This window comes from Pteropus medius, unplaced genomic scaffold (genome assembly GCF_902729225.1).
Source record: "Pteropus medius unplaced genomic scaffold, Ma_sr-lr_union100, whole genome shotgun sequence".
In the NCBI taxonomy this organism is placed as follows: domain Eukaryota; kingdom Metazoa; phylum Chordata; class Mammalia; order Chiroptera; family Pteropodidae; genus Pteropus; species Pteropus medius.
This window is the reverse complement of record NW_024345861.1, coordinates 3,426,077-3,453,980: the sequence shown is the minus strand read 5'-3', so window position 1 is coordinate 3,453,980 and position 27,904 is coordinate 3,426,077. Positions and strand designations below refer to the sequence as shown.

At 32.9% G+C, this 27,904-nt stretch overlaps 1 protein-coding gene and 1 pseudogene across 5 annotated transcripts in view; one reads left to right on the top strand and one right to left on the bottom strand.

Moving 5' to 3' along the window:
* STAG2 (STAG2 cohesin complex component) overlaps positions 1-27,904 on the top strand; it is a 119,213-nt gene that overhangs the window by 32,966 nt on the left and 58,343 nt on the right. For 4 of the 5 annotated variants that reach the window (XM_039874693.1, XM_039874694.1, XM_039874692.1 and 1 more), the window contains exons 2-5: positions 9,638-9,781; positions 12,989-13,067; positions 16,223-16,387; positions 24,198-24,294. The exons of the other annotated variant lie outside the window; for it this stretch is intronic. In XM_039874693.1, the coding sequence (XP_039730627.1) occupies positions 9,738-9,781; positions 12,989-13,067; positions 16,223-16,387; positions 24,198-24,294 (385 nt within the window). In that variant the 5' untranslated portion in view covers positions 9,638-9,737. The remainder of the gene's footprint in view (positions 1-9,637; positions 9,782-12,988; positions 13,068-16,222; positions 16,388-24,197; positions 24,295-27,904) is intronic. 5 annotated transcript variants of the gene reach the window in all.
* On the bottom strand, positions 26,717-26,835 carry LOC120612266 (uncharacterized; annotated as a pseudogene).

Genomic DNA, 27,904 nt, shown 5'->3' with positions numbered 1-27,904 from the left:
TTTTGTTTGTTTGTTTATTTGTTTGTTTTTTGGAAAAGCTAGATATCTCTGGATCTTTTGCCACACAGTTACATAAGCTTTGGTTCATTTTCACCGTATTAAATAGACAAAAAAAATCTGTTTTGTCAAAATAGAGTATAGATACCAATTATCAGTGTCTTAGTTTATAAAATTACATTTCAAAAGATATTAGTTAAGTATGCTTGTTCAGTAGGAAGGTGTTCTCCAGTGATTGGTGATTGACAAAATCTTGTGAGTCTATATGATATGAGGGAAGCTTGCTTGATAAAAGGGGGTTTACATTTAATTTTTTTATTGTGGTAAAAAACCCATAAAATTTGCCATCTAATCATTTTTAGGTGGACAGTTCAGCAGTGTTAAGTAAATTGACATTATTGTGAAACAGATCTCTGGGACTTTTTTGTCTAGCAGATCTGAAACTATACCCATTAAACAACTCTCCCTTTTCCCCTCCCTTCATGCCTTATTAACCACCATTCTGCTTTCTGTTTCTATGACTTTACTACTTTAGATACCTCATGTAAGTAGAATCATACAGTATTTGTCTTTTTGTGACTGACTGGCTTATTTCATTTATCATAATGTCTTGAAGTTTCATCCATGTTGTAGCATGTGACAAGACTTCCTTGTTAAGGATGAGTAATATTCCATTATATGTATACATTGTATTTTGTTTATCTATTCAGTTGTTGATGGACATGTGATCTGCTTCTACCTCTTGGTTATTGTGAATAGTGCTGCTATGAATGTGGGTGTGCAACTCTCTTTGAGACCCAACCTTCAGTTGTTTTGGATATATACCTGGGGATTTCTGGATCATATGGCAGTTCTGTTGAAAAAATTTTGAGGAACCTCCTTGCCGTTTTCCATAGTAGTTACATAATGTTACAATCCTACCAACAGTGCACAAATGTTCAATTTTTCCATATCCTTACAGACACTTGTTATTGTGCATCTTTTTGATAGTAGGCATCCCAAAGGGTGTGAAATGATACCTCATTGTGGTTTTGATTCAAGTCTTTTGCCTATTTTTTATTTGGGTTATTTGCATTTTTGTTGCTGAGTTGTAGGAATTTTTTATCTATTCTGAATACTAACCTCTTATCAAATACATGGTTTGTACATATTTCTCCCATTCTGTAGGTTGCCTTTTCACTCTGTTGATTGTGTCCTTTGATGTAGTCCCGTTTGTCTATTTTTGCTTTTGTTACCCTATATTTTCGGTGTCATATCCAAGAGATCATTGCCAAGTCCTGTGTCATGAAGCCTTCCCTGTTTTCTTCTAGGAGTTTTATAGTTTTAGGTCTTAACATTTAGGTCTTTGATCCGTTTGAATTAATTTTTGTATATATTGTGAGATAGTGAATGCTCCGACTTCACTGTTTTGCATGTATATATCCAGTTTTCCTAGTACCATTTGTTGAAGAGACTGTTCTTTCCCTATTGAGTGGTCTTAGCACCGTTGTCAAAAATTATTTGAATGTGTGTGTGAGGGTTTATTTCTGGCCTCTCCATTCTATTCCATTGGTCTGTATGTCTGGTTTTATGCCCGTTTTACACTGTTTTGATTACTGTAGCTTTGTGATATGTTTTGAAGTCAGGAAATGTGATTCCTCCAACTTTGTTCCCTTTTTCCTAAATTGTTTTAGTTATTTGGAGGCTGTTGAATTTTATGATGAATTTTTCTATTTCTGTAAAAAAGCGCTCTTGGGATTTTGATAGGGATTGCGTTGAATCTGTAAATTGCTTTGGGTAGTATGGACATTCTTAAAATACTAAGTCTTTCCATGACTAGGGTGTCTTTCCATTTATTTGTGTCTTTTATTTCATTCAGCAATGTTTTATAATTTTCAGTGTATGAGTCTTGCACCTTCTTAGGCTTATTTCTAAGTGATTTATTCTTTTTGATGCTATTGGAAATAGAATTGTTTTCTTAATTTCTTTTTTGGATTGTTCATTCTTAGCATGTAGAAACACAACTGATTTTCTGTGTGTTGAGTTTGTATCTTGCAACTTTGCTGAATTTGTTCTAAGAGGTTTTTTTTGTGTCTGAAATCTGTAGGGTATTTTTTTTTTTTTTTTTACCATATAAAGGCATATCTCATTGTGAACAGAGTTCATTTTACTTCTTTGTATATAATTTGGATGCCTTTTATTTCTTTTTCTTGCCTACTTGTTTTGGGTAGGATTTCCAGTACTGCGTGAATGGAAATGGCAAGAGCAGGCATCCTTGTCTCATTCCCAATCTTAGAGGGAAAACTTTCAGTTTTTTTATCATTCAATATAATATTAGCTGTGATTCATAAGTGGCCTTTATTATGTTGAGGTACTTTTATTCCTAGTTTGTTGAGTGTTTTTTAATCATGAAAAAGTGTTGAATCTTAGCAAATGCTTTCCCCCCATCAGTTGATGATCATGAGGTTTTTTGGTCTTTCATTCTCTTAATGTTGTGCATTACAAAGACTGATTTTCATATGTTGAACCAGTCTTGCATTCTGGGAATAAATCCCACTGAGTCATGGTGTATAACACTTTCAATGTGCTGTTGAATTCAGTTTGCTAGTATTTTGTAAAGAATTTTTGTATTGGTATTCATCGGGAATATTGGTCTGTAGGTTTTTTGTAGTGTCTTTATCTGGCTTAAATTTAATTTTTGAAAGGTAGTTTACATGTTTTAATCTTTATTTAGGAAAGCTTAAAGTTAGAGAGTTTTAAAATTTTAGAGTACAACATAGATGTGACTCTCCTGTCATTGTGTGGAGTTACCAAAGAACCAACCTCTTAGATGTGAAATAAAGAAATAGGTAATACTTGTATTGTGTTCATAAACTTCATCGTAGAAGCATATTTGATTTCTGAACTCGAATATGAATATAATTTAAGCCTACGAATTGTGTACTGTGGATGTTAGAAAGGTTAGTGCTTTTTATCAAGTGGACGCTAATTTTAGATACTTTAATAAGGTGTTATTTAATCAGAAGTAGATAGTCCAAAAATTAAATATGTAGCATGTATGTTGTATTGTGTGTGTTCATGCTAAAATGAAAAAAAATATGCTTAGTAGTAATAACTGCAATTCTAAAATTTAGATTAAATTTTCCCATTGTCTATAAAGCAGTTTAATTTACACTTTGGTTTTATTATTTATTAACTAAATTATATGTCAGTTAGAATTATATCTCCATCTTCATGTAAATTAATAAAGACCCAATATTTTATTTACTTTTTACTACATTGAATAAATAAGTGTGAAAGTTTGATGTAGTCAATTTGAAGAGTATGTGAAATAAAAATTTGGATTTCCCTTCAAATCTAGGCAGGATCATCTTGTCTTAATCTACTTTGCTATGAATTCTATCTTGATATCTACTATTGCTTGAAATCTGTCAGTGAGCCAGTGGTGCCCATTGTGAAGTGGTTGTGATGGTAATAATGCACTGTGTTTATATCATGCTATGAACATTTACAAGTGTTAACATGTGAATTTAGCTCATTGTTGTAAATTTGATTTTTAGATCTAGATATTCATTTATACCAGTGAATTCGGTCTCACCTCTGAAATGTTGATAGTTACTATACCCAGTTGTGATTACCACTGTTTATTCATGATGTCGTATCATACAGAAAGTTATGTCAATGGAGTGTGTGTGTGTGTGTGTGTGTGTGTGTGTGTATGTGTATGTGTGTATTAATTAACTCAGTGCAGAAAGCTAAATGCAGAGTATGGTATTCAGGTATAAGTGAGATGAGTGAGGATTAACAATACTTTTAAAAATTACTCAAGATTTATCTGTTGACCTTGGCAGACTGAGATTGATTTTAAGGTGATGTGGTATATAATAAAACAGATATTTTACCTGTTTTGATATTTATTTTGGGTTAGGGCCAGATAATATCTAGTCAACTGCAGCTTGTTAGGGCAAACTGGGAAATTAGAGACTTGGAATTAGATGGCTGATATGTGTCCAGTATCTGTCCATCAGGTATGATAGGTACCCAGTGTCTAGCAACAGCCAGTGCCAGTATGGTAGATGAGAGGACAGTATTGTGGCATTCAAATTAGGACAACTGGAGAGACACAGGGAGACTGTTTCGAGAGTGGGTTTAGGGGCAGGATTCCAGTACCTGGGGTGTGGGGTTGGGTAGATACATTGCAGCAAGATTAAGGCAGGGTATTGATCCTTGGATGATTCAGACACTGGATATAACTTGAGTACAGGGTGATATAGTAGCGGATCTGCAGGAGTAAGGCAGAAGCTTTTTCTTAACTCCCTCCCCATTCAAAAGAAAAAAAAAAAACAAGCTGTACTAATTTGTTGTGAAGTTCATGAGTGGTGGTGTGCTAGATTTTCCACAGAAATCAGAACTCATGGTCGAGAACTGAGGCAAGCTGAGTATGTGGGTTGGGCCAGGTCATCCTAATTGTGCTTAGGACTCGAGTCACATTTGGAAAGTATTGGGGTATGTGGAAATGAGAAAGATTGCTGAGCACCTTCAATAGGAGGAAAACAGATGGATGTTCCAGTTCTGTCTGGTTTTAGTTTCTGGCTGTGTACAGTGATGCCATATCTGTATAGACTGTGCCCTAGCTTGCTCCTTTCCCTCTTCCTGAAAGTAAATGTTTTTGAAGTGTTGTGGTGTTACGTGTGTTCAGTTTTTCTACTTAGTTATTTTTGAAAGTCCTTTTGGCCTCCCCTCTTCCTTTTGTATATTATTTTTTAGATTTGTAAAGGCAGATATTTGACCTAACCTACAATTATTTAGGAAATGTAGGTGGAGTCATTAATTGTTTTATATAAACAGATTTCTTCTTGTCTTACTTTCTCCAGATTACCTGTTCCTGCACTACAGCAGGTGTTACCATTAGAAATGGTAGCACCATACAGTTGACCTTCTTTGTCCCTTCTGCGGTGAAAGGGGTCAGTTGTATGGTGATGGATAGTAATTAGACTTTTTGGAGTAATCACTTCGTAGTTTATACAGATGTCAAATTATAGTGTTGTACACTCGAAACTATTATAATAAAAAGGAAATTCTTTAGGACTCCACAAAGGTATTTAGAAAGGAAAATATATTTGCAAATGATATATGTGATAGCTGTAATGTAACAACGCTATCAAGAAACTTTCAGGTTAAAGTTTGTTACTGGGCTGAGTATACATGATCATTGACTTGTCATTCTTTCCACCCTGTCACTTATGCAGAAGACTTTAGCAGGAATTGGGAAGATAAACAGGGAAGAAAAATCTCCTTTCGAGAAATCTTTTTAAAAGGTTATTAATAAAGGGGTAGTTGATTTCCATCTTTTGAAGATAGGTATGTATATCTAATTAAAATTTTTGATGAGCTTTTCATCTCTTGCCCTATGTACTCAAAGTTACCATCATTTGACATAAGGAATGATGGTGACTTTCCTGTTTTGATCAGGAACTAGTCTACCTTTTAATATTCACAGGCTCAACCTAAATGACAAACTTTTGTCTGCTACCTCCTAAGAAAGTAGATAGGCTAATAAAAGGAACATATGTTTGGGTCTTGTCAGGAGTTTGTAAGAAAGTTTCTGTTCTCTGCTAATATTGAGTAGGCGAACATGATAAAGATAACTTTATGGTAGAACTCATAGTTTTTTTTGTAGATGCCTAACTTTATGAGTTTAGGGACCTGAAATATAAATAAGTCAAGTGTTAGCAGCAGAAATAGTTTTGTAATTTCTCGGGTAGTTCAGATTTTAAAAGAGGACATTAAAAAGTAAATTTTCATCCTTATAATTTACCTTTTCTCATACTAACAATAAAATTGTAAATTAAAATATAAATTACATTTTCACCACTCTTGTATGATAACTGTTTTCTTTTGCTTTAATATTGCATCCTAATATAGCGCTTGTAATAAACTACCCATGTTGCTACACAGTCATCATAAATAGTTTCAGTGTATGAATGTTAATTACATTTTTCTACTACAAATTAATCCATGGCTGGACATTTTAGGTAGTTCCTGTTTTTAAGTGTTTCTCTTATAATGATGTCGGCAATTCAGAAGGGTATATACATTTCCTAGTTGTGATCTTTATAGATAGAAGGGTGTCACCCTTTTGGGAGAGAGTGTTAAGATAAGGGGGTAGCATGTGGTGTATGTGCTGAATTTGTTTTGCTAGCTTTTAACAGTCGAATATTTCTGCAGTTTTAGGGAAAGAACACACCAGGTACTTTAGATGCTCCCCCCCACTTCTCAATAATACGTGGATTCTGAGGGACCTTATTTAGTGAATGGCTGTGTTTTGTAGTTTATTTTCTATCTTGAGACCACTTGGTTTGAATTAAGAGAACTTTGAAACAATTATTTTATGAAAACCAAAATTTAAGATTTTTAGACAATATTAAAGAAAACCAGGTTTTTTAGTGTTTTTACTTTTTCTGAGAGAGGAATTATAATGAATTTAGCAAGTCATTTGGAGTTAAAGATGCAAGCATAATTATGTATAATTTTTATATATTTATGTTTATATGCTACAGTAATAGGAATCCAACAGATTTTCAGAAGAGGAAGATGAAAATTTTTTGTTATTGGATTAATTTAACGTAGAATCTAAACTTTGAGTAACAGGCTATAAGGCAAGGCCTCTGAGTGTTTACTTGAATTTAACATATAGAATTAGTCTATAATGACCTATTACCTTTTAATCCAGTAATTATATATGAATATATATATATAACAAACCTTTAATGGCTGTATACTGTATACTTGAGCCAAAGGAAGTGGTTTTATAGTATATTATGTAACCTATGTACGAACGTGTTTGCTTAGTTTTCAGTAAGCAGAAGCTAGTTGTTATTGAATGTATTTTTTCCCAAAAGGAAAATAGTAATTGAGAGTTAAAGCAAATTTCATTTTTATGCTTTATCCTCCAAAGCTGTTGGAATGTTAACTCTTTAAAAGCAGTTATAGAGAATTGGTACAAGTGATAAAAATCTCAAAAGATTTTCCTTGACACTAGGTGAGAGCTCCACCTTGTGATCTTGGAGCATATTTTTTAAAAAATGAATAACTACAGTAGGCCAGAAGTGGTGTGGTAAGGTAAAACTCATACTTTTATTGAGCATTACATATTCCTACAGTTTGAGGTTTCCCAACATAAGTCAAATGGTATTAAGTACATTTAAAGACTATGTGAATGTAAGATTTTTAATTAAGTCTTTGAGGGAAGCAAATTGTATTTATATTACAACTGTAGACATTTAAAAAGGAGAAAATTCTCAGTTCTTCCTGCAGATAAAGTTTACGTTCTTAAAAAAAAAAAAATGCTAACTTACCCATTGATCCCCAACCCTTATATTACAAAGCATCTTTAATATATATAATTTTTGAACTATGAAGAACTTATTTTGGTGGCAAATTGGTTATTTAGAGAATGATTAAAATAGTAAAAACTCAGATACATAGAATTTAGTATCTTACGTTTAATAATATTAGGTGTCCGTAGAGGTAGGTGCCTTTTCATAGAAATAAACATATTTTCACACTTACCATTAACACGTGTTTCCATGACAGCAACGATCTCTCTCTTTTTTATCACTATATTCCCAGTGCCCCACACTGCATTTAGCACATGGTAGATATTATTAATTGATTGAATGGATTTTTAACATTTAGAAACATTTTAAAAGAAGTATTTTGCTGAGATAGGGAGTTGATTGATTTATTTTTCCTAAATCAGACAATATTTCTTTTTAAAATATAGGTACTTTGGGAGACACATCTTTATAAGTTCCGTTTTTCTTTTGTGTGTGTTTTCTAATTATCAAATACATGTTAGTATAGTCCTACATTGAGCAAAATAATTTGACCTGATAATATTTCTTGTGCACTAGAAATTAGTTTGTGCTGTATAGAGGAATGTACTATATCACACAATACTAATTTTGTTTAGTGCTCTCTACTTTTCAGAGCTGATACATTCTTTTTGTCCCTTGAGAGAATGTATTTATGCACTGTCTTTAAAATCTGCTTAAAAACTATATATTTAAGAAATGCAGCAAGTTTGGTTTTATAAAATGCTCGGGGTGAGTGGGGGCTGGTAGGCAGACAGACAAAGCTAGCATTTATTTCCATCTTGCCATTTAGATGACCTGACCTGTTGGTTAGAACTTAATTAGCTCTATACCTCTCCAGTTCCCTTTAAAAAACAAAACTCTTTTCTTTCTTGAAAAAATTGTATCCTTTTAAAATTAAGTTGAGAGTTTTATGAGGTTAGGGTGTGTCCTACATATGATGACAAGAATTCTTGTATATTACTTAAGATAACTCTTTAGGTTACAATAAGAATAAAACCAGATTAACAATTAGTGGTCTTAGAGGGGAACAGTCCTGAGACCATAATTTCATGCAAGGAGGAGACCATACTAACAGACATATCTAAATTCTTTATAATGCGAATGTTCTTCATAAACAAGATAAACTCAGAGTGGTGGTTTAGACAACCCTTGATTGTTCAGGGCTTAATTCGTGGATTATTCATTCTTATTTCTCCTGTTGCCTCATTATTTTGCTATTAATAGTAGCTTAATTAGAATGAGCTAGGAAATGCTGTGTTTTGACTAGCTATTTATGATGTTTTTTATAGATTTAGAATTAATGCAAAAACTGAATTATCAGTTTTTTTGTTATAACTTCTGCTCTGTTGGAAGAGATCATTAGAAGTTCATCAATCTGTGATATTTGAATATTTTTGATTGGACATAGTTCATCTTGCCATTTCTTTAGGTAGCCACCAAGTACTAGATTCACTTGAAAAGAAAAGAAAAACAGAAGATAATTATAAAAGAAAGTTTAAGATTAAGAGCTTCAGACCTAGTGTATTTTCTCTTTTTTGTTATGGATTTGTCATTTGCTCTTAGGTCATTCTTTCATTTAGGAAGTGCATCTTTGACCTTCAAAACTAGAAATAATACCTTTCCTATGGCCAAACTTACATTTACTTGGGTCACGAATGGCATAAATCTGTTGTCCATATGACATTATTGGTATTTAAATTGATTGTAAGTTCCTTGAGGGAATAGGGAATAGATCAGAACTAACATTTTTTTCCCCTTCCCTAATCAACACAATGTGGTGTTATCGTGAAGTGGTTATTTATTAATGAGCCAGGCTTCGGAGTGTATATTTATTCTACAGTAGAACAACTTGCTTTTATTTAATTATATCTTAGGTTTTTTATTAGCTCCTTTTAACTGTACTCTATATCACCAGCAAAAAGTTATAGAATTTTCAGAGATACTATGGTTTAACTTGTAATAAAGATTTCAGGACCAGCAAAAGAGTCACATCATCCTAGTTAGGGTTTATGTTTTTTAAAGCCAAACTAAAGAATCATAACAATTTTAAAATAATTTGTAATACAAGCATCTTTCTTTGTGTCTATTGTTACTATTGTGGGGCTGCAATAGTTGTAACAAATCTGTATCAAGAAAGAGCAGTCAAATGCAAGGGAAAGAAATCTTATTTACTGAAAAACATTAGCAGGCACAGGGGGATTTAGTTTTTTTTTTTAAATGTAGACACCCTTCCCAGTATTTTTGGTGTATTTATAATAAATACGGCACTCCCCCCCCCAAAGGAATTGTCTATCTTAGAAGAACGAAGCAAACCATCGTTTTACCCACGTAAATATATGAATATATTTCTGACATTGGGGCGTTCCAGAAGATGATAAAGAAATGATAGCAGCTCCAGAAATTCCAACTGATTTTAATCTACTACAGTAAGTATATTATGATTTTTTAAATGCTCGTTTTTCCACAAAATAAGAAATGTATTAACTTCAGTTAAAATTGCTCCTGCTTGAGATTTAGTGTGTAAGATAAAGGATAGTAAGTATACTTTAAACAGTTTATATTAACCCTCATTAGGTTCTATAAGGGTAATTATTCCATGCTTTTTTTGTACTACATTTTAAATGTATTTTTTAATTTAGATACTGCACAATTTATTACTTTTGCTGTGCAGTTGAGTCCATACTTGGTTTTACAAAATAGCAATTGCTTTGAGGGAGTGTCATGAAAGTCTTAAAAAGTTAAGCTTTCTCATTAGTAAGGAATATATACCATGCAGTATTATTTAAGATGGAATGTCAGCTTTCTATTATAAAATCCAATCATAGGCTAAAACAAATCTAAAAGGGTAGGACAAATTCTTTCCAACATCACCAAAAAGTTGAATAAGGAATATATAGGCAGCTTTTAAGATGAAAGTGAAAAGAAGACCTATGATAAAGTCACTTCATGGCTCAATAATCATGATTTGTTTCTCCAAAAATATGAAGAATATGTCTTACCCTTTTATATTTTTGCAGAGACAAATTATATGATTATTGAGTCATGAATTGACTTTATCATAGGTCTTCTTTTCACTTTCATCTTAAAAGCTGCTTATATTCCTTATTCAACTTTTTGGTGATGTTGGAAAGAATTTGAACTACTAGTATTATAGTGGTTTTCTTACATAATCCCCAGTTTCACGAGGTGCCTCAGTGAAAAATGAACCTTAAAACTGCTTGCAGATCCCTTTACTTCACATACACCATACTATATTTGCTATATAAGACAGATTTGAAAACAGTCCAATTGCTAAAAATTTTGAAAACAGATACCCTTGTACATAATGGCAGTCATTGTCTGCTTTTGATGGTATATACAAAGTAATTTTTATTTTCATTGGAGATTAAGGATCTACTGGGATATCATTGCCATTATTTCAAAGTATGATTTCTAATGTGATTTCATTCCCAGTGTATATTGACTCTATTTTTGAGGAAAATTTGTTTTACTGTTTGTTTGTTTTTGAGGGAAGATATGGGATAGTCTGAGAAAAATTAAATTTTGGTTTGACTATTGTAAACTTATCTTACAAAATTTCTTAAATATGTTAAGATTAGAGACAATTAAAAAGATTAATATTTTAAACTAGACCATTGACTGTTAGACTGTCTTGAGTAATTAGGGTCTGAAATAGGATAATGGATAAGAAAGCATCGATCTGTACAGGTAAAATAGATAGCATTTGATTGGGTATGTAAGGTGGGGGGCAGGATAAAGAGAAAAGAGTGGAAGATTCAGGCATGTGAAGGTGATTCATGAAGTTTCAAGCCACTCAGAGATTAAGCCAGTATGCTCCATCTGGCTTAATCTGGTGAAACTGTTCCACCTAGGATAGATTTTTGTTGTTGTTTTGATCTTAAAAGCAGAGGATAGCAATGGAGAAAGACTCGAGAATATTCTCTGGTTGAGGATATTTTAGACTCCTATACCGATTACTCCAGCTTTCTTCAGGTTTTCCCAGTTAGTAATCAAACCTTTATGGCTTATTCTTCTAGTTGGGATATAGCCTGGAGATGAGGATTAAGAGTGTAATTGAGCCTTTGATTACTCTGTGGCCATTGGAATATCGCAAAGGCTAGTGATTGCCGACTTTAGCAGTTACTGAGCTAGGAGAGCTGGTGTCCCACAAATGTCTTGAGAAGAATAAGTATTACTTATACACCAAGATGTTTAAAAACAGTTTCAATTTTTTTGTAAGGCCATGTAGGCATGTGAGAAGAATACTGATGATAGCAATCTTTAAGATGTTAATAGGAATGAGTTTCAGGGTTAATATTAAAATAGCCATTGAACTTTTGGTGCATTAACCCTGGGAAATGGGCCCTTTCTTTACAACATTATAGGACATAGTTAGGATTGCTACTGTCTCCAATACATTGTTTAAATTACTTTGTAGGTAAGTGCTATAAATAGTAACCTCCCCTCAGCATCTTAACCATTACAGCCTCTGGACAACTGGTTACTGTAGCAATAAAAATGGAAATAGAAGAAATCTAGTTAGAGAAGACTATCTTTAGAAAGATAGCCTTTCACTTTGATTATATATTTTAAGCAAATCTGTTACTAGGTTTACATGTTTAGAATGGTAAAACCTTTATCTTCTGTGGTTGTGGGTCAATTCTAAAATACATTGTGACTCAAATACCAAGCATGCCTTGCCTTAAAGCATTTAAATGAGGTTATGTTACTACTATTTAGATAGATAGAGCCATGTTAGCTTATATAGGAAGCATCACCTATGTGAATTTAAATTAGTTTGCTTATGTGTGAGAAAATCCAGATTATATGAAGTCACCCCTCTTACTCCAAAAATAATAGACAATTCTTAGAACTGTAGATTTATATCATAGAGATTAAAGAGACTTCAAGATTTCATTCTTTCCTGCATATACATTGTTTATAGATAAGAAGATTGAAAGGTTGTCTCTTGTCTAAAATCACATAGTTTCTTAGTACCAGAACCAGTTCTGACTATAACTCACCTCCTCTTTACTGTGTAAAGGATTTTGGTCAATTAGCATAGTTCCCTGCTGTATTTCAAATGATTTAGTTTGTGAAAATGTTTTGTACAACCTTTTAGAAATACATGTTTTGTATAATTACACATAGATTTATAAATATTTTTTGATTGAGGTAGGAGAGGACAGAGTGTCTTTGTATTGCTAAAATTCTCTAATAAAATTCATCTAATGTCTAGTGTTAATACAGTTTTCCCTGAACACCAGGTCTTTGAGTCAGAAAATTAAACCAGCCATTACAACAGAACACTATAGTTCCTAGGGTTAAAATTTTGAGAGATACTGATTTCCTTTTTATGCTTTGGTTAAAAATTAACAAAATAAAATGTTTTGACATTTGTGTTTTAGATTATTTTTTTTGTAGTTGGTTATGTAATTTTGTATGTTTGGTGATGTGCTATGGTATGATTTAGAAAATCATCTTAATTGCATTTAATGCTAATATGGGGTTTTGTAATGAGTTAACCAAACTTTTTTTTTTTTTTTTTTTTTTTTGGAAATATGGGAAAAACTAGAAACTCCATCTGTATTTCTAAGGAAGGTTTTAAATAATTGCTTATTTTTCTGTCATAGGGAGTCAGAAACACATTTTTCTTCTGACACAGATTTTGAAGACATTGAAGGAAAAAACCAAAAGCAAAGCAAAGGAAAAGTATGTACAGAGTTTGTGGCTTTGTTTTCTTAAGGTCCTTCATATACATATATGCGCATATATATATATACTTATGTATATTATATATAGTTTTTAGTTATATTTCAGATGTTATTGTCTTTTAAAAACGCCTTTTTTTCCAGATTGGTATGGTAAGCCTTCTGAACACATGTGGTTTCTTTGGTTTCTAGATCAAATAGCATTTGATTATCTATTTTCACTACTGTAAAGTTGAATTTAATAATACACCGTTTTTAGTAGTTTATTTTGTAAAGCACTGTATACTAAGCAAAATGTGATATTCTGTTGGCTTTTTTGTTTGTAATGAATAGCCAAATGTAAAGCAAAGCAGTAAATATTCTTACTCTAAAGCACTCAAAATGTAACCTACAATCAGCTTATATCTAATGGATTACAAAGGACAATTGTTTTCTTTAAGTTAATGTCCAGGGTATAAACTAATAAAGTGAAGTTCTGAGTCAACAGAATGCAGTGTTAGAGTATGAGTGGGTAACCTGAGGGCTCTGGATAACTTGGTGAATGGTTAAATCATTCTGCTGTTTTGGAAAGTACATTAACTCTGCGCATGTGTGTAAATACATTGGGCAAAATATGACTTTTTTTCATCATTTTCTTTCCCAAGATGAATTTTGTATTTGTATTTTCTCATGATACATTTACTTTTAAAAGTCTAAATACAGAAATGTGAAATGAACAAAGTAAAAATTTTACATAAACCTATCACCCAGAGGTAATTTATTCTTTAAACATTTTGATGAACTTACTTTTGTACATGTACTTATCTATCAACATGAATTTTACTTAAATGGAATCATACTATGCAGACTATTTAATTTTTTAAAAATTCAGTGGTATATTGTCAACAGCTTTCTTATCAGTGATTTTTTTTGGTCTGTGTTTTAATTGTATCATAACATCCCGCTTTATGTATGAAACAGTTTAGTTAACTAGTTCAAAATAATTTGTTCAACACGGAATACATTCTTAGAGAGCATATAATTCACTTGTTTCCTAATTTCATATGCTTTCTTAGTCCCTTAATTTAGTAAAAATTTTGATGAAACAGAAAAAGTGAATGAGTAAAAATGTTAACTCATGGCTATCTCAAGACAACCTTAACTCTAGTGGGTAGTATGTGGTTATTCATTAGAAAACCATTTTTCTTGTTTTGTAACCGTCTTGCAAACCTGAATCTCTACTTTGACTTTGATTTAATTTACAAGTTGGGACAAGACTCACAGTGGCATCTGCATAGAGGACTCCTCAAAGTTTTGTAGTTTGGTTAACTTTATATAGCCACTCCTCTGAGTGAGATGTTAGGGGTCAGATCAGGGATTTATTATAGTAATGAGAGCCACCATAGGATAGTTTGACACTATCCTATATATGTTCCATGCACTGTGCCAATAATTTTATGTTATTTAATATTTGAATAATCCTGTGGATTAGAAAACTTCCTTATTTTATAGATAAGAAACTAAGGTCCAGAGAACTCAGTGGTTCAAGAATTTGAGCCCACATCTCTTGAAAGAAGATGCTTTTAATCCACTATAGTATACTACCTCATAGTCTTTTTAGAGATTTTTTTTCCTTTACATGATTGAACTCAAGGTAGCATGTTTACTTCTTGCATGTCCCTGTATTGTATTATCACTCCTTGCACATCATTTTTTTCTAGCACATCATATCCACGGAACCATTTTAATTGAATTAGTTTTTTTATACCAACAAGGAATATTGAGGCATATGATAGATAAATTGCAAATATATAGCTCCATGTTAATTAACACTAACATTTTATATTTTTCTAGTGTACTCTTTGTAGTTGATCTTTTCTTTCACTCTTATTGCTGAAATTCCTTTTACTAGAGACAAAAAGCCTTTCATTTTACAATTAGGAATTAATGACAAGTTTATAAACACTGAATCTCATAAATTAACAAGTAATATCTTTCAGTTGTTAGGAAGGGGTTTAAAGTAGTTTTTTAAGAGTGGGATGGTTTTGTGCTCTTGAAGGAAGAGGAAGGACCCAGGACCCTTTAATGGAGCAAAGTATGGAAACATACAGGCTTTCAGTGGAAGTAAATTTGTAGACCTAACTGTAGATAAGAGGTCTGCAAACTGACCTGTTTTTGTACTGCCCACGAACTAAGAATTGTTATTACATTTTTAAAGAGTTATAAAAAATAATATGTGGCAGACCAGTTATGTGACCTGCAAAGCCTAAAATATTCACTGTGTGGTACTTTACACAAAGGTTTGCCAAACTCTTGTTCTAGGTCATAGAAATGTTAAGTCTGAAAGAGACCTTAGAAATTAACTATTCTAATCTGTAGAGATTTTAGTACAACTCTGGCATTTATAAGTGAGGACTCCGAGTTAGGGAATGACTTGTATTTCTATAACAAGGTATAAAAGCCGTGGGAGATATTTTATAACTCATGCATGTAGGCAGCCTTTTCACTTACTTATGAAGCCCCCACCTCCAAATTGACAACTTTCTTATAAAGGGGCTTCATTTCCATTGTGTTCACATAAATTGAAATTTCATAATAAATTAGTGTTGGAGGGAGGGTTCTGAACAAGAATGACGTTAATACACCTATTCATGCTGTTTAGAAATCCTTTGTCAACACACTACAGTGATTTATAAGGACTAAGAATATGCATCAAGTTAAAATGTCAAACTAAGTATGAGTTACTTACTTGATAAAGAGTTTTGTTGTTCTTGCTACCCATTCCAGTCTATAGCTTAAAGCAACAATTCTGTGAAATAGGCAGAGTTTTATTCTCACTTTGCAAATTAGAAATCTCTCTGAAGCACAGTGTTGTCAAGTAACTTGCCTAAGATCATCACTCAGCTAATAGGAATAGAAGTTTGGTCCCATGTAGTCTGTCATTCTGCTGAGGCTGTGATCCTAACTCCAATGTCATGTGAGGTGTATGGTAGTATAAATGAACAAATTGATACCTCAAAGAGGCTGTCACAGTCATATGTCACAACTATATGACATGTGAATGGCACTCTCCTTTAGGATTAAGCATAATTAAGTACCCTATCAGCTGCTTCTGTAGCCTTATTTTGAACTCTCAAAGATAATGATATAACTTAACCAACTTGTACTTTTACGCAGACTTGCAAAAAAGGCAAAAAGGGCCCAGGAGAAAAGGGCAAAGGCGGAAATGGAGGAGGAAAACCTCCTTCTGGTCCAAACCGAATGAATGGTCATCACCAGCAGAATGGAGTGGAAAACATGATGTTGTTTGAAGTTGTTAAAATGGGCAAGAGTGCTATGCAGGTGATGTTTATTGTGTTCTTCCCAGTTTATTATTTGTACATGTTAAACTTTATATATTTTACATGAGTTATATAAAATATATCTCTGATTTTTCTAATTGTTTTAAAATTTTCTAACACTCCTTATTAGAAAAAAGCAGCAAACTAGTCCCAAAACTAGAGATGTGTCTATTCAGACATAAGACTTTTAAGCCATGTCTTGAGTCATTTTCCACTGCATTATTTTCTTTTAATGGCACCAAATAAATTATTTGGTTAAAAATATGCCTATGTAAACCCTAACTATGAAGTTTCAATTTCTCCTGAATTTATATAGCTGCCATTAAAATATGAAGTTCTTTGCCTGTATAGAATTTTTGATTGAATGACCTAATATAATCACCGTCCACTTTTAAATTATTTTGATTACTGTTATTACAAATTTTGTTACTTGTGCTATGTTTTAGCAGAAGACTTAAAAAGTTAAGAGTTATATCCATGTCAAATCATCCTAATTCTGTTTCTTCATAATTTTATGACAGTAGCATTTATACTTTATAATGGAGGTTAAATCCATATAGTTTTAAAATATTTAATAAACAACTCAAAGAATATACGTGTTTAATAAAATTATTTAATTTATAAAAGTTAACAGGGAATAGTTTTTGCCTTCATAGAATTAACTTTAATCAACAAAAGACACACATGGTTGATTTAGGGAGAGCTAGCTACTTAAGCTTTTTGTTAACAAATAGCCAAAATGCAAATCTTGTTTATAAATATAGACTTATCTAAATATATGTGGTTTTGTAAATTTTAAAATATCAATTGGGGCTAATAAAGATCATTTTTACATGTAAGATCAAAAAGAATTTTAGTTTTTGAATTATTACCAGTTGTGTAGAGTAGCATATTTTCTCAAATTCAATTTCGCTTTCATTTATCTGTATGTGGTTTGCTTTCATGTCTTTGTGATTAGGGTGTGGATTTTGCATAATGTTTTAATTGATTGTTTGTGGCACATTTGATATTAAAAAATGTCTTATGTTACTGTGCTATGGTTTTAGTCATTTCCTAATTAAAAAATTATCCCCCTTTCTCTAGTTCCCATTTTGGGTTAATTTTATCAAAGGGATAAATTATCTCAGTTATATATCATTTAATTGCTTTCCTTTTTTAAAAAAAATTTAATTGCTTACCTTTTTATTTTTGTTATACTTTTTTCTATAATATTTGCTCTAAGTATTAGATGCATTAATCTTTGATATCTTTCACTTTTGTTAACATCAAAAATCTCATCTCATATTCATGCTAATTAGGCTCTTCTATTTTTATTTAGTCTATAGGGTTTTTGTTTAACTTTTTGGCTCATCAAAATTTTTAAATACAAAATGTGAGGGTTTAGCTTTATATTTAATTCTTTTTGTTAATGATATCTCTGTTTAAAGAATAAACATTTTTTTCCTTATTTTTGTGTTGCTTATGGTTTATCATATATTAAGATTGTACCTTTGTGTCATTTGTTTTTCCATTTCCAAATGTGCTTTCTCCCTTAGAAGCAGAATGTCCACAGTATCTCTGCACTGATTCCTCTGAATCCTCTGCCCAGTTTATTTTATGTTTCCACTTGTGTTATCTTTCTAACATCAAATTTGATTAAGGAAGTCTTCTGTTTACAAACTTCTGCTTCTTTAGCAGATTTTACTTATCTAAAAGTTGCCACTCAGGTTCCCTTTTGGGATACTTGATGTTTTCCAGCCACAGTATATACTCTGTCCCCAGACCTTTCTTTTTGTTTTTCTCTTTGCCTGGAATAGCCTTTTCTTCCTCCCTTCCATATCACATAAGAATGACTAAACTAAATGTCAGTGCTTTTGAGAAGCATTCTTGGGCTCTTTCTCATCCTATTGAGTCTATTTCTTACTCTTGTCTTTCCGTGAGAGCACTTAGTATATTGTATTACATTTATGTATATGTCTGAATTTACTTCTAGATTGTTAATTCCTTGATCAAGTACCATGTATAATTCACTTTTTGTATCCCCAGGATATACCCATCTTAGTAATTGTAAGTGGGAGTAAATAAGTACAAGACTGGCTATTGGTTTTAAATTAGTTCTTAACATTTTAAGAAAGGCAAAACCATGCATATGCCCCTAGTTCTGTTAGATAATAGATATTGAATTTTATTGAATAAGTATATAGCATATTATTTGATAATTAAAATTTTAAATATATTTCAGTGTGTTAGCTTGTATTACTTTTATTATAGCAGTCTTGTATTCCTAGTATAAACTCTACTCGATCTTTAACAATAACCTTTAATGTGATATGATGATCTTTTTAATGTGATGTAATCTTTTTGTAAGATTTCATTAAATATTTTTTGTATCTTTATTGATGAGAATAACCCTTGTTCCAGTTATTTACTGTTGTATAACAAACCACCCCCAAACTTAGTGACTTAAAAGAACAGCCATTTTTTAACATAATGGTTTTATGGGCCTAGAATACAGACAGAACTAAGTAGAGATGGCTCATCTGTGTTCATATCCATGTTATCTGGGGCCTTAGCTGAGACAACTTCACTGCCTAGAGTTGACATAAACATTTAGGAACTATAGTCACCTGGAGACTTATTTATTCATGTTTGGTGCCTATTCTGCAGTGATTTGAAGGTTGGCTTCGGTTTGAACTTTTACCTGGAAAACCTACAAATGCTCCTTCCATGTGGCTTGCACTTCTTACAGTATGGCTTCTGGGCTTGGAGAGAGTATCCTGAGGAGGAGCGTCTAGTTCTTTAGTGCTCCAAGAACCCAATGTAAAAGCTGAATGGCCTTCTGTGACCTACTATTGGAAGCATCATTTCTATTGCACTCTGTTCTAGAAAAGGGGACATAGACCTTACTTCTTAATGGGGAACAATGTCAAACAATTTGGGGCCATGTTTTAAAACTCTCACAGTCGCAGAATACATTCTCTTGATATTTATTCCCCATACCATATTTAGGAATAATCTTAAACATGTTTCTTTCATAAATTGAGTTGGATAATATACACAAACTGTTGTAAAATAATAGAAAAGGACTGAAATCTAGAAATTCAGTTAAGTTTTAGGATATCTCCAGTCAGTCTCTCTGAGCCTGGTAATTCTTAGATAATATTTCCTCTTTCATGTATTGTGTAGTCATGTTATTTGGTTTTATACATCAAATTGTACATATTTTATTCATTCATTTTGTACCTAGTTTCATATTTATTGGTATATAAATTAAAACATTTTTCTCTCCCGACTTTTCGTTTTTTATATTAGCCATTTTTCATCTCAGTTTTTACAGTTTGGTTTATTTAAAAATTGTTTTTATCTATTTCATGTTTTTTTTTCCGTCCCCAAAGGAATAAAGTACTGCTTTTATTTTTTAGTTCATATTTTTAAAAAATTACTATATTTATATATATATATTTCACATACCATAAAAGTCACCCTTTTAAAGTATAAATTCAGTGGGTTTTACTATATCCAGAGTTGTTTTGCTATCACAATAAAATTTTAGAATATTTTTCAGTACCCCAGAAAGAAACCTCTTGCTCCTTAGCACTTTCTCCTCACCTGCCCCAGGTCTATGCAACCACTAATCTACTTCCTATAATTTTTTTTTCTGGCTTTATTGAAATATAATAGACAATTAGTTGCTTGTATTTACATTATACAATTCAATGAATATTTTTTCAATTATAATTGGCATACAATAATATATTGGTTTCAGTTGTATAGCATAGTTATTAAAGGTCTATATAACTGACAAAGTGATCACCTCACTAAATTTAGTACCCCTTCTCCCCTTTACATATTTATTACATTATTAACTTTTTTTCCTTATGCTACATTTTATATCTACATGTCTGTTTTGTAACTGTACAATTGTACTTTTTAATCCCTTTGCCCTTTTTCACCATCTCAACCCCCCTCCCGTTTAGTAACCCTTAAAATATTCTCTGTATCTATGAGTTTGTCTCTACGTTTGTTATTGTTTGTTTTGTTCTTTAGATTCCAATTGTACATGAAATCATGATATTTGTCTTTTTCCATCTGACTTCATTCAGCGCAATACCTTCTAGGTCCATCAAAGCAATATCTTTTTCCATTTCTTTCCTTTTAGTCTGAGTTTGTCTTTTACTCGGAAGTGAGTCTCTTATAGGCAGCATATGTAGGGGTCTTGTTTTCTTATCCATTCAGCCACTCTAACTTTTGATTGGAGCACTTAATTCTTTTCTATTTGAGATACTTGTTGATAGGAATCTAGTTATTACCATTCTTTATTCCTGTGTTTGATACATTTTTTTCTTCTTAAAGAAGTCCCGCCAACATTTCCTGTAATACTAGCTTGGTGTTGATAAATTCCTTTAGCTTATTTTTGTCTGGGAAGCTCTTTATCTGTCCTTCAACTCAAAATGATAGCTTTGCAGGATAAAGTATTCTTGGTTGTAGATTTTGGGTTTTCATCACATTGAATATTTTGTGCCAAGCCCTTCTGTCCTGCATAGTTTCTTTTGAGAAATCATCTGCCAGTCTTATGGGTACTCTCTTGTGGATAACTAACTGCTTTTCTCTTGCTGCCTTTCAGATTCTCTCTTTGACTTTAACCTTTGGCATTTTAATGATGATGTGTAGGCCTCTTTGGGTTCCTCTTTCTTGGTACTCTGAGCCTCCTGGGGTTGTGTGTCTCTTTCTTTCAACAGGTGAGGGAAGTTTCCCATCATTATTTCTTCAAATAGCTCTTCAACATCTTTTTTTTTTTTTTTTTCCTTCAGGTGCCCTTATGACATGGATATTTTTACATTTAATAGTGTCTCATAGTCTCCTTAAATTATCATTATAGTCTTGGTTACTTTCTTCTTGCCATTCTGGTTGAGTGTCCTTGGCTTCCCCATCCTCTATATCGGTGGTTCAAGTCTCTCTATTCACTCTGTTGATATCCTCTAATATACTCTTCATCTCAGATCATGTGTTCTTCATTTCTGGCTGGTTTCATTTTACAATTTCCATTTCCATTTTTACATTTTTTATCTCTTTGTTAAAGTTCTCACTGAGTTCAACTATAGTTCCCCTATGTTCATTGAGCATCTTTGTAACCAGTGTTTTGAACTCTGCATCTGTCAGATTGCTTGATTCCATTTTTCTTCAGTCTCTGTTCTGTTCTCTCATATGGTTTCTGTTTCTTTCTCTTCCCATTTTGTCTGCCTTTCTGTGTCTGTTTCTATGTACTAATCAAAGCTCCTAAGTTTCCTGGTCTTACTAGTGTGGCTTTGTGTAGTAGGTGTCCAGGGGCACAGTTCTGAGAGGGGTTCAGCTGCAGGCCAAGTTTAGCCCCAGCCTGTGCCCCTCTGGGGCCACCTGTTCAGATTCATCAAGCAATGCACAGATGCTGTGTTTGAGGCCAGCTGCTACCAGTGTGGATCTTGGGGTTGGCTCAGTAAGGAGCACCTGACTCACCCAGGATACAACTGAATGTGGATTGGGTGGGGTTGCGAGTGGGGGGAAGGCAGAGTTTCAGGGAATCCTCTGGGCAGAGCAACCTCAACCTTTGTTCCTTTGTTATCTGTTATCCAGTTCGATGATTGACTCAACTATGGCTGGGCTGTGTCCCAGCACTAGGAGAGGGTAGGGCTCAACAGAGGAACAGTGGATACCATCTGCACTTCTGTTTGGGAGAGAGCCTCTCCTCCTGCCCTTGCGCCAAGAACTCAGTGTTCCATGTAGGTCCCTGGTGGCCCCTCGAGCAGCCCACCTGGTGTTGGTGCTCGGAGGAGCAGGTTCATCACTGTGAAAGCCTGCTTGCGGTCACGGCCCCTTTAAGAGGCGTGTACAGCAGCTGGCTGCCGCTGCGGTAACCTTGGTCCCACTCAGCCACTGGGGACTGGGCAGCCTAGCATCTTCACTCCCACCTATCTTCTACAGTTGCAAGTTGATTAATTATTTCTCTCCCTAGTTGTTGTGCTTCTGTTTGTCTAGATCCCCAGTGACTTTTCCTTGCTGTTTGCTCCGTGTTTCTGTCACAACTTTGATTTGGTTGCCAGAAGATGAACAAAGCTTCTATCATCTACGCCATTTTTCCTTTCAACAACCTATTTTCTATAATTTTTTTTTTTTTTTACTCTAGATCATATAAATGGGATCATATACTATGTGGTCTTTTCTGAGTGGTTTCTTTGACTTAGCATTATGTTTTCAAGGTTCATCCGTGTTGTGGCATGTGTTATAATATAACTTCATTCTCTTTTATTGCTGAATAATATTCCCTTGTATGGATTTATCATATTATTTATCCATTCATCCCTTTATGCACATATGGTTTGTTTTTACTTTTTGGCTTTTAAGAGTGAATAGTGCTGTTAAGAGTATTCTTGTACAAATTTTTGTTTGGATGTATGTTTTCATTTCGCTTGGGTAATACATACCTAGGATTTGATTTGCAGGGTCAGCATGTTAACTATTTAATTCTTTGAGGAGATGCCAAACTGGTCCCAAAGTGGCAGCAGCATTTTACATTCTTACCAGCTGTGTTTTAGCATTCCATTTCCACCAATATTTGTTATTGTCTTTATATTGAACTGCCTATTCAGATCCCTTGCTTATATTTTTAATTGGATTACTTGCCTTTTTAAAATGATTGAATTCTGAGTTCTTTATATATTTCGGACACATCCCTTATTAGATCTATAGTTTGCAGATATTTTCTCCCATTCTGTAGGTTGTCTTTTCACTTCCTTGATGGAGTCCTTTGAAACACAAAAAGTTTTTAATTATGAATAAGTGAAATTCATTTTTTTCTTTTGTCTCTTATGCTTTTGGTCTAATGTGTAAGAATGCTTTGCCTAATGCACAGTTACGAAGATTTACCTCTGTGTTTTAGGGTTTTAGCTCTTATATTTAGATCTTTGATCCATTTTGAGTTAAGTTTTGTGTATGTAAAATAGGGTCCAGTTGTCCCAGTACTATTTCTGAGAAGACTCGTCTTTCTCCATTGATTTGTCATGGCATCTTTGTCAAAAATCAAGTGACCATCAATGCAAGGGTTTATTTCTAGACTCTCAGTTTTAGTCCTCTGACTCTTACCTTTCTGCTCTTATGTTAGCACTATACTGTTTTGATTACTGTAGCTTTATAGTAAGTCTGAAATCATGAAGTGTGAGTTCTCCAACTTTGTTCTTTTTTTCAAGATTGCTTAGACTATTGTGGATCCCTTGCATTATCCTAAACATTTAGGTTTGGCTTTCCATTTTCTATTAAGAAGTCAGCTAATAGGGATTGCATTGAGTCTATACATCAATTTGGAGTATATTGTCATCTAACTATATTAAATCTCCAGATCTATGAACTGTCTGTCCTTTCTTTTGATGTTTATTTAGCCTTCAGTTTGCCTTTCTTATCAATACAGCACTATTAGGGCTCACTGTTAAAAAATTGCTATTTTGTTCTGCATTTCTTCATTGACCCAGGCATTTACTTCTTTTTAAAAAGTTTTAATTTTCATTCCATTACAGTGTTTATATTTAAATATTATTTAGTACAGTATTTTAGTCCAAAAGTAGTATGGTATGAATTTTAATATTTTATTGGATATCATTAATGTCACTAAGAATAAAAAGTATGCTTTATCAGATGATAATTTTACTAAGTTTGATTCTATTTTATTGTTAAAATTTAGTTAAAAATTTTAGTATGTTAATTTGAATTAATATAATACCATTTGTTGAATTTTAATGAATTTAATCAAACTTCATTCTTAGAACATTAGAAAAAGCTAATTTTTTTCCCCCCCTCTACTGTAGTCGGTGGTAGATGATTGGATAGAGTCATACAAGCATGACCGAGATATAGCACTTCTTGACCTCATCAACTTTTTTATTCAGTGTTCAGGCTGTAAAGGTAAGATATATTTATTATGGAAGCAGAATGTTCTCAACTGATCTCTTCTTTTTTGTTTCACCTAAAGATATATTAGCACTTCATATGGAAAATAATGCCAAGATATTGAGTTGTTTGCATTATAACCATACAAAAAGTATAAGGAGAAAAGAGCAAAGAACACAAGTGAGAGAGAAACTATGTTGAGAAAGTTGTGTTGATATTTCAGTAAAATTAATGAAAACCTTTGGCAGTTTATAATTGTTATGTTACTTTCATTAGATATGTTTCCCACTTTCAGTATCTGGTTTTAGGAACAAAGAAATGGATTAAGAAGGGAGGAGGAAGATAATGAAGAGAGACAGGTTCAGATGGCAGGGAATTATAAAATGTAGGGAATTAAAAAGTGCCATGAGTAACAGTAAGTAAGTAAGTAACTAAGTTAAAAAAGGTATTGGTGAAATTTTCGATTTTTCTTCTTAAAGGTAGAGAAACTGGATTGGGGAGTGGGATCTTGTTTAAAATGGTTTTTTTTTACTTTATTTAAAAAGATTTTGAAGTAGGAATGGGAAAAATATAGAAATGACTTCCCTGGGACAAAAATAGTACAGACATTTATCAGGGGAACAAAATTACGTGCGATTGAAGAGTCATACATCCTGATCTGGATCAGTAAATGAGTCAGTCAAGATCATGGGCAGGTTCTGATTTATTCTGTGTCTCTCTAATACTTGTTCCATTCTTAAAATTCTAGAAAATGCCTAGGCAAATAAATGTTAAAAGTTTTCCAAGGGGATTACATTTTTCAATGAATATGGCACCGAAAACACAGGCATTAGAAGTCAAGAGGAGAGAAGGTTGCTTAAAAATAGATTTAAAAATTAAGATGCTAAAGAACAACTGACTTAAACAAATCTGAAGAATCCCAAGAAGCAATTTACTTAGATGTACTCCTTTAATTCTTTTTTAAAATATATAAACAAATTCATGTTTAATTAGCTTTTTTTCCTACTTTAATTTTATAATACTCCTTTAAAAATACTGTCATTGGAAATGGAAAAGTATATTATAAGAACTGTTGCATTTTATTTAAGGTCGATCACAACATTCAGTGCAGCATGCATATTAAATGTTATGTATATGAGGTCGGATAAACAAATATAGTAACTTCTCAAGTCTGTGATCTTCATAATGCTATAAATGTGGTCAATTTTCAGTGAACTTTAATTGTCTTTAGAGTACAGAGAGTTGCCTAGTTTACTTCTTACCTAAAGGTAGCTGCAAATCAATATTAGAAAATTCTACTGACTGCTCAGCAAAAGTGTTGTAGTGAAAATATGATGAACCATATTAATTTTTAAAAATGAAATGTTAATATTTTTTTTTTGCCTATGCCCAGTCCATCTTTCTGTAGTAGAAGTGTACAAGTACCTGTTTGTTATGTAATCAAAGGCTCTGTCCATTCTCTTTATATTATTTGAAAATGGAAGGTTCATTGCAGAACAACTAAATGAGTACCAAAAATAATTTGATGAGTTGAAATTCTAATTTTTATCTTCAGTCTTTTCTGTTATACCATAGATTGATCAGTATTAGTTTCCTAATTTGGCTTCTGAATTGTAGTTTTAAGACAAGACCATAGTCAGAGCACTTTCCTTTTATCAGATTCAGTCCTTCCCTTGCATCTGTGTTTTTATAATTCAGGAGCTTGCCAACTCAGCATTTGATTATACTTTGTCACAAACTACATTATCAAGATTTTTAAAAGTTGAAAGTATTGAAAACTTAAATTATCAGGTAGATTTAAATACTGCCATAATGAATATGTATATATTTTTGACTCAAAGCTCAATAAAAGGGAATTTATCATATAGTCAAAGTTAAGATCATTAAGTACTTTAAAAACATTCAAAATTATTTAGATAGAATTCTTTTAGAATTGAGTTAGAAATTCTTTAAGTACATACAATGTACCTTAACCTTTTTCCTGTGGTCTCAAGATTGTCAGTATGAGCATCAGTTATTTTACTTTAGTTATGCCCTCTGCAGCTATTGAAGTGTGGAGGGAATTTGGCCCTACACTGAATGGCTCCAGATTGCTCTGTGGTTGGGGAGTCTGTGGTCAGTGTCCCCCCTCCCCTTTTCTTTCTTGGTCAGCTCTCACTTTTTAGTTTACCAGTTTTTAGCAGTCTCACTTCATGTCCCCCACACTTTTCAGGCAGTAACCTCTGGCCTGATGTCCTAATGGCGCCTTGACACCTGCCTCAGGAGTTATGTGCATGGAGTTTGCGACAGCTACTTTTCTGCTTATTTTTTGGGTTTTGGCTGTTAGTCCCATTTCTCAAGTTCTTCCTCTCATCTCATAGACTATATCAAAATGTATACAGTATGTTTGCTTTGATATTTATTTGTTTATAATTTTTTTATTTTTTTATTTTTTTAACACCTCCACCACCTGGTATTCCTAGGTGATCTCTCATCCAAGTACTAATCAGGCCCAACCCTGCTTAGCTTCCGAGATTAGACGGGATCGGGCACGTTCAGGGTGGCATGGCCATAGACTGTATATAAATATTTAATAGAAATTGTTTCAGGAGTTGATTTACTTGTTCTCTAGCACAGCCAAGTTTACAACACCTGAGTATATAAAGTATGGGAAATTCTGAAGATATATCCATGACTCTAAATTAAAATAAAAAACCTTTCAAAGTGTTACTTGAGAATGCACTTCTTTAGCCAAGGAAGTGGTGATTTCTTCCTAATTTGTTAATACTTTAAAACAATTATTTCATTCTTTAATGTTGTGTTAAGTAAGGACTCTTCTACAGCGCTAGAAATTGATTGCATCCGGGGATGGGCAGCATGATGTAGATGAATAATGTCAGACAAATTATTTAACTTCTTTTTGCCTTAGCCGTAACTTCTTTATCTGTAAAGCTGGGATTATATAGTATCTGTCTCACAGGCTTGTTACCAAGGCTAAACATTTGTGAAGTAGCTGGCATGCATAGTAGGCTCGATCAGCGTTAGTTTCCTGGTCTATCGTATTGGCTTTGTCATGCTACTGGGAAGTCTTAAGTTTCATGTCTACAGAGAAGATGCTCAAGCATTACTTTTTCTTTTCAGGTTTGGGTTTGGAAAGAGCATGATGCATTATTGTTTTTAAATTTATATATACACACACAAGTACATGAATATAAAAAATATAGCTTGGCCAATTGAAATAAATCTATTATATCTAGTTTTTATAATCTCATCTTTCTGTGCTAAGACATTCTTCTTTTAGATATTACTATATTTTTAGTATTCCTAGTGATAAGACTAGCAAGGAATAAATAATCCAGCAATAGAAATGTGATTTTGAAAATCCATTTTTTACATTTGTTTTTTTTTTTTAACTGGAGTCTGACTCAATCATGCGTAGAGAGAAATTCATGTAGATCTCCCCTGAATTGTCTGTTTCTTATAATTTTTTCCTATAAATTCCTTTCCGATATTTGATTTCTACCTGGCTAATTTTTATTGCTGCTTGTAATGTGCCTTTCTCCTCTCCCACCCTCCTTTAAAATTCTAAATGTTCTTATCAAATACCTTCTCTGTGAAACACCTGACTTATGCTAATCTTTTTTTT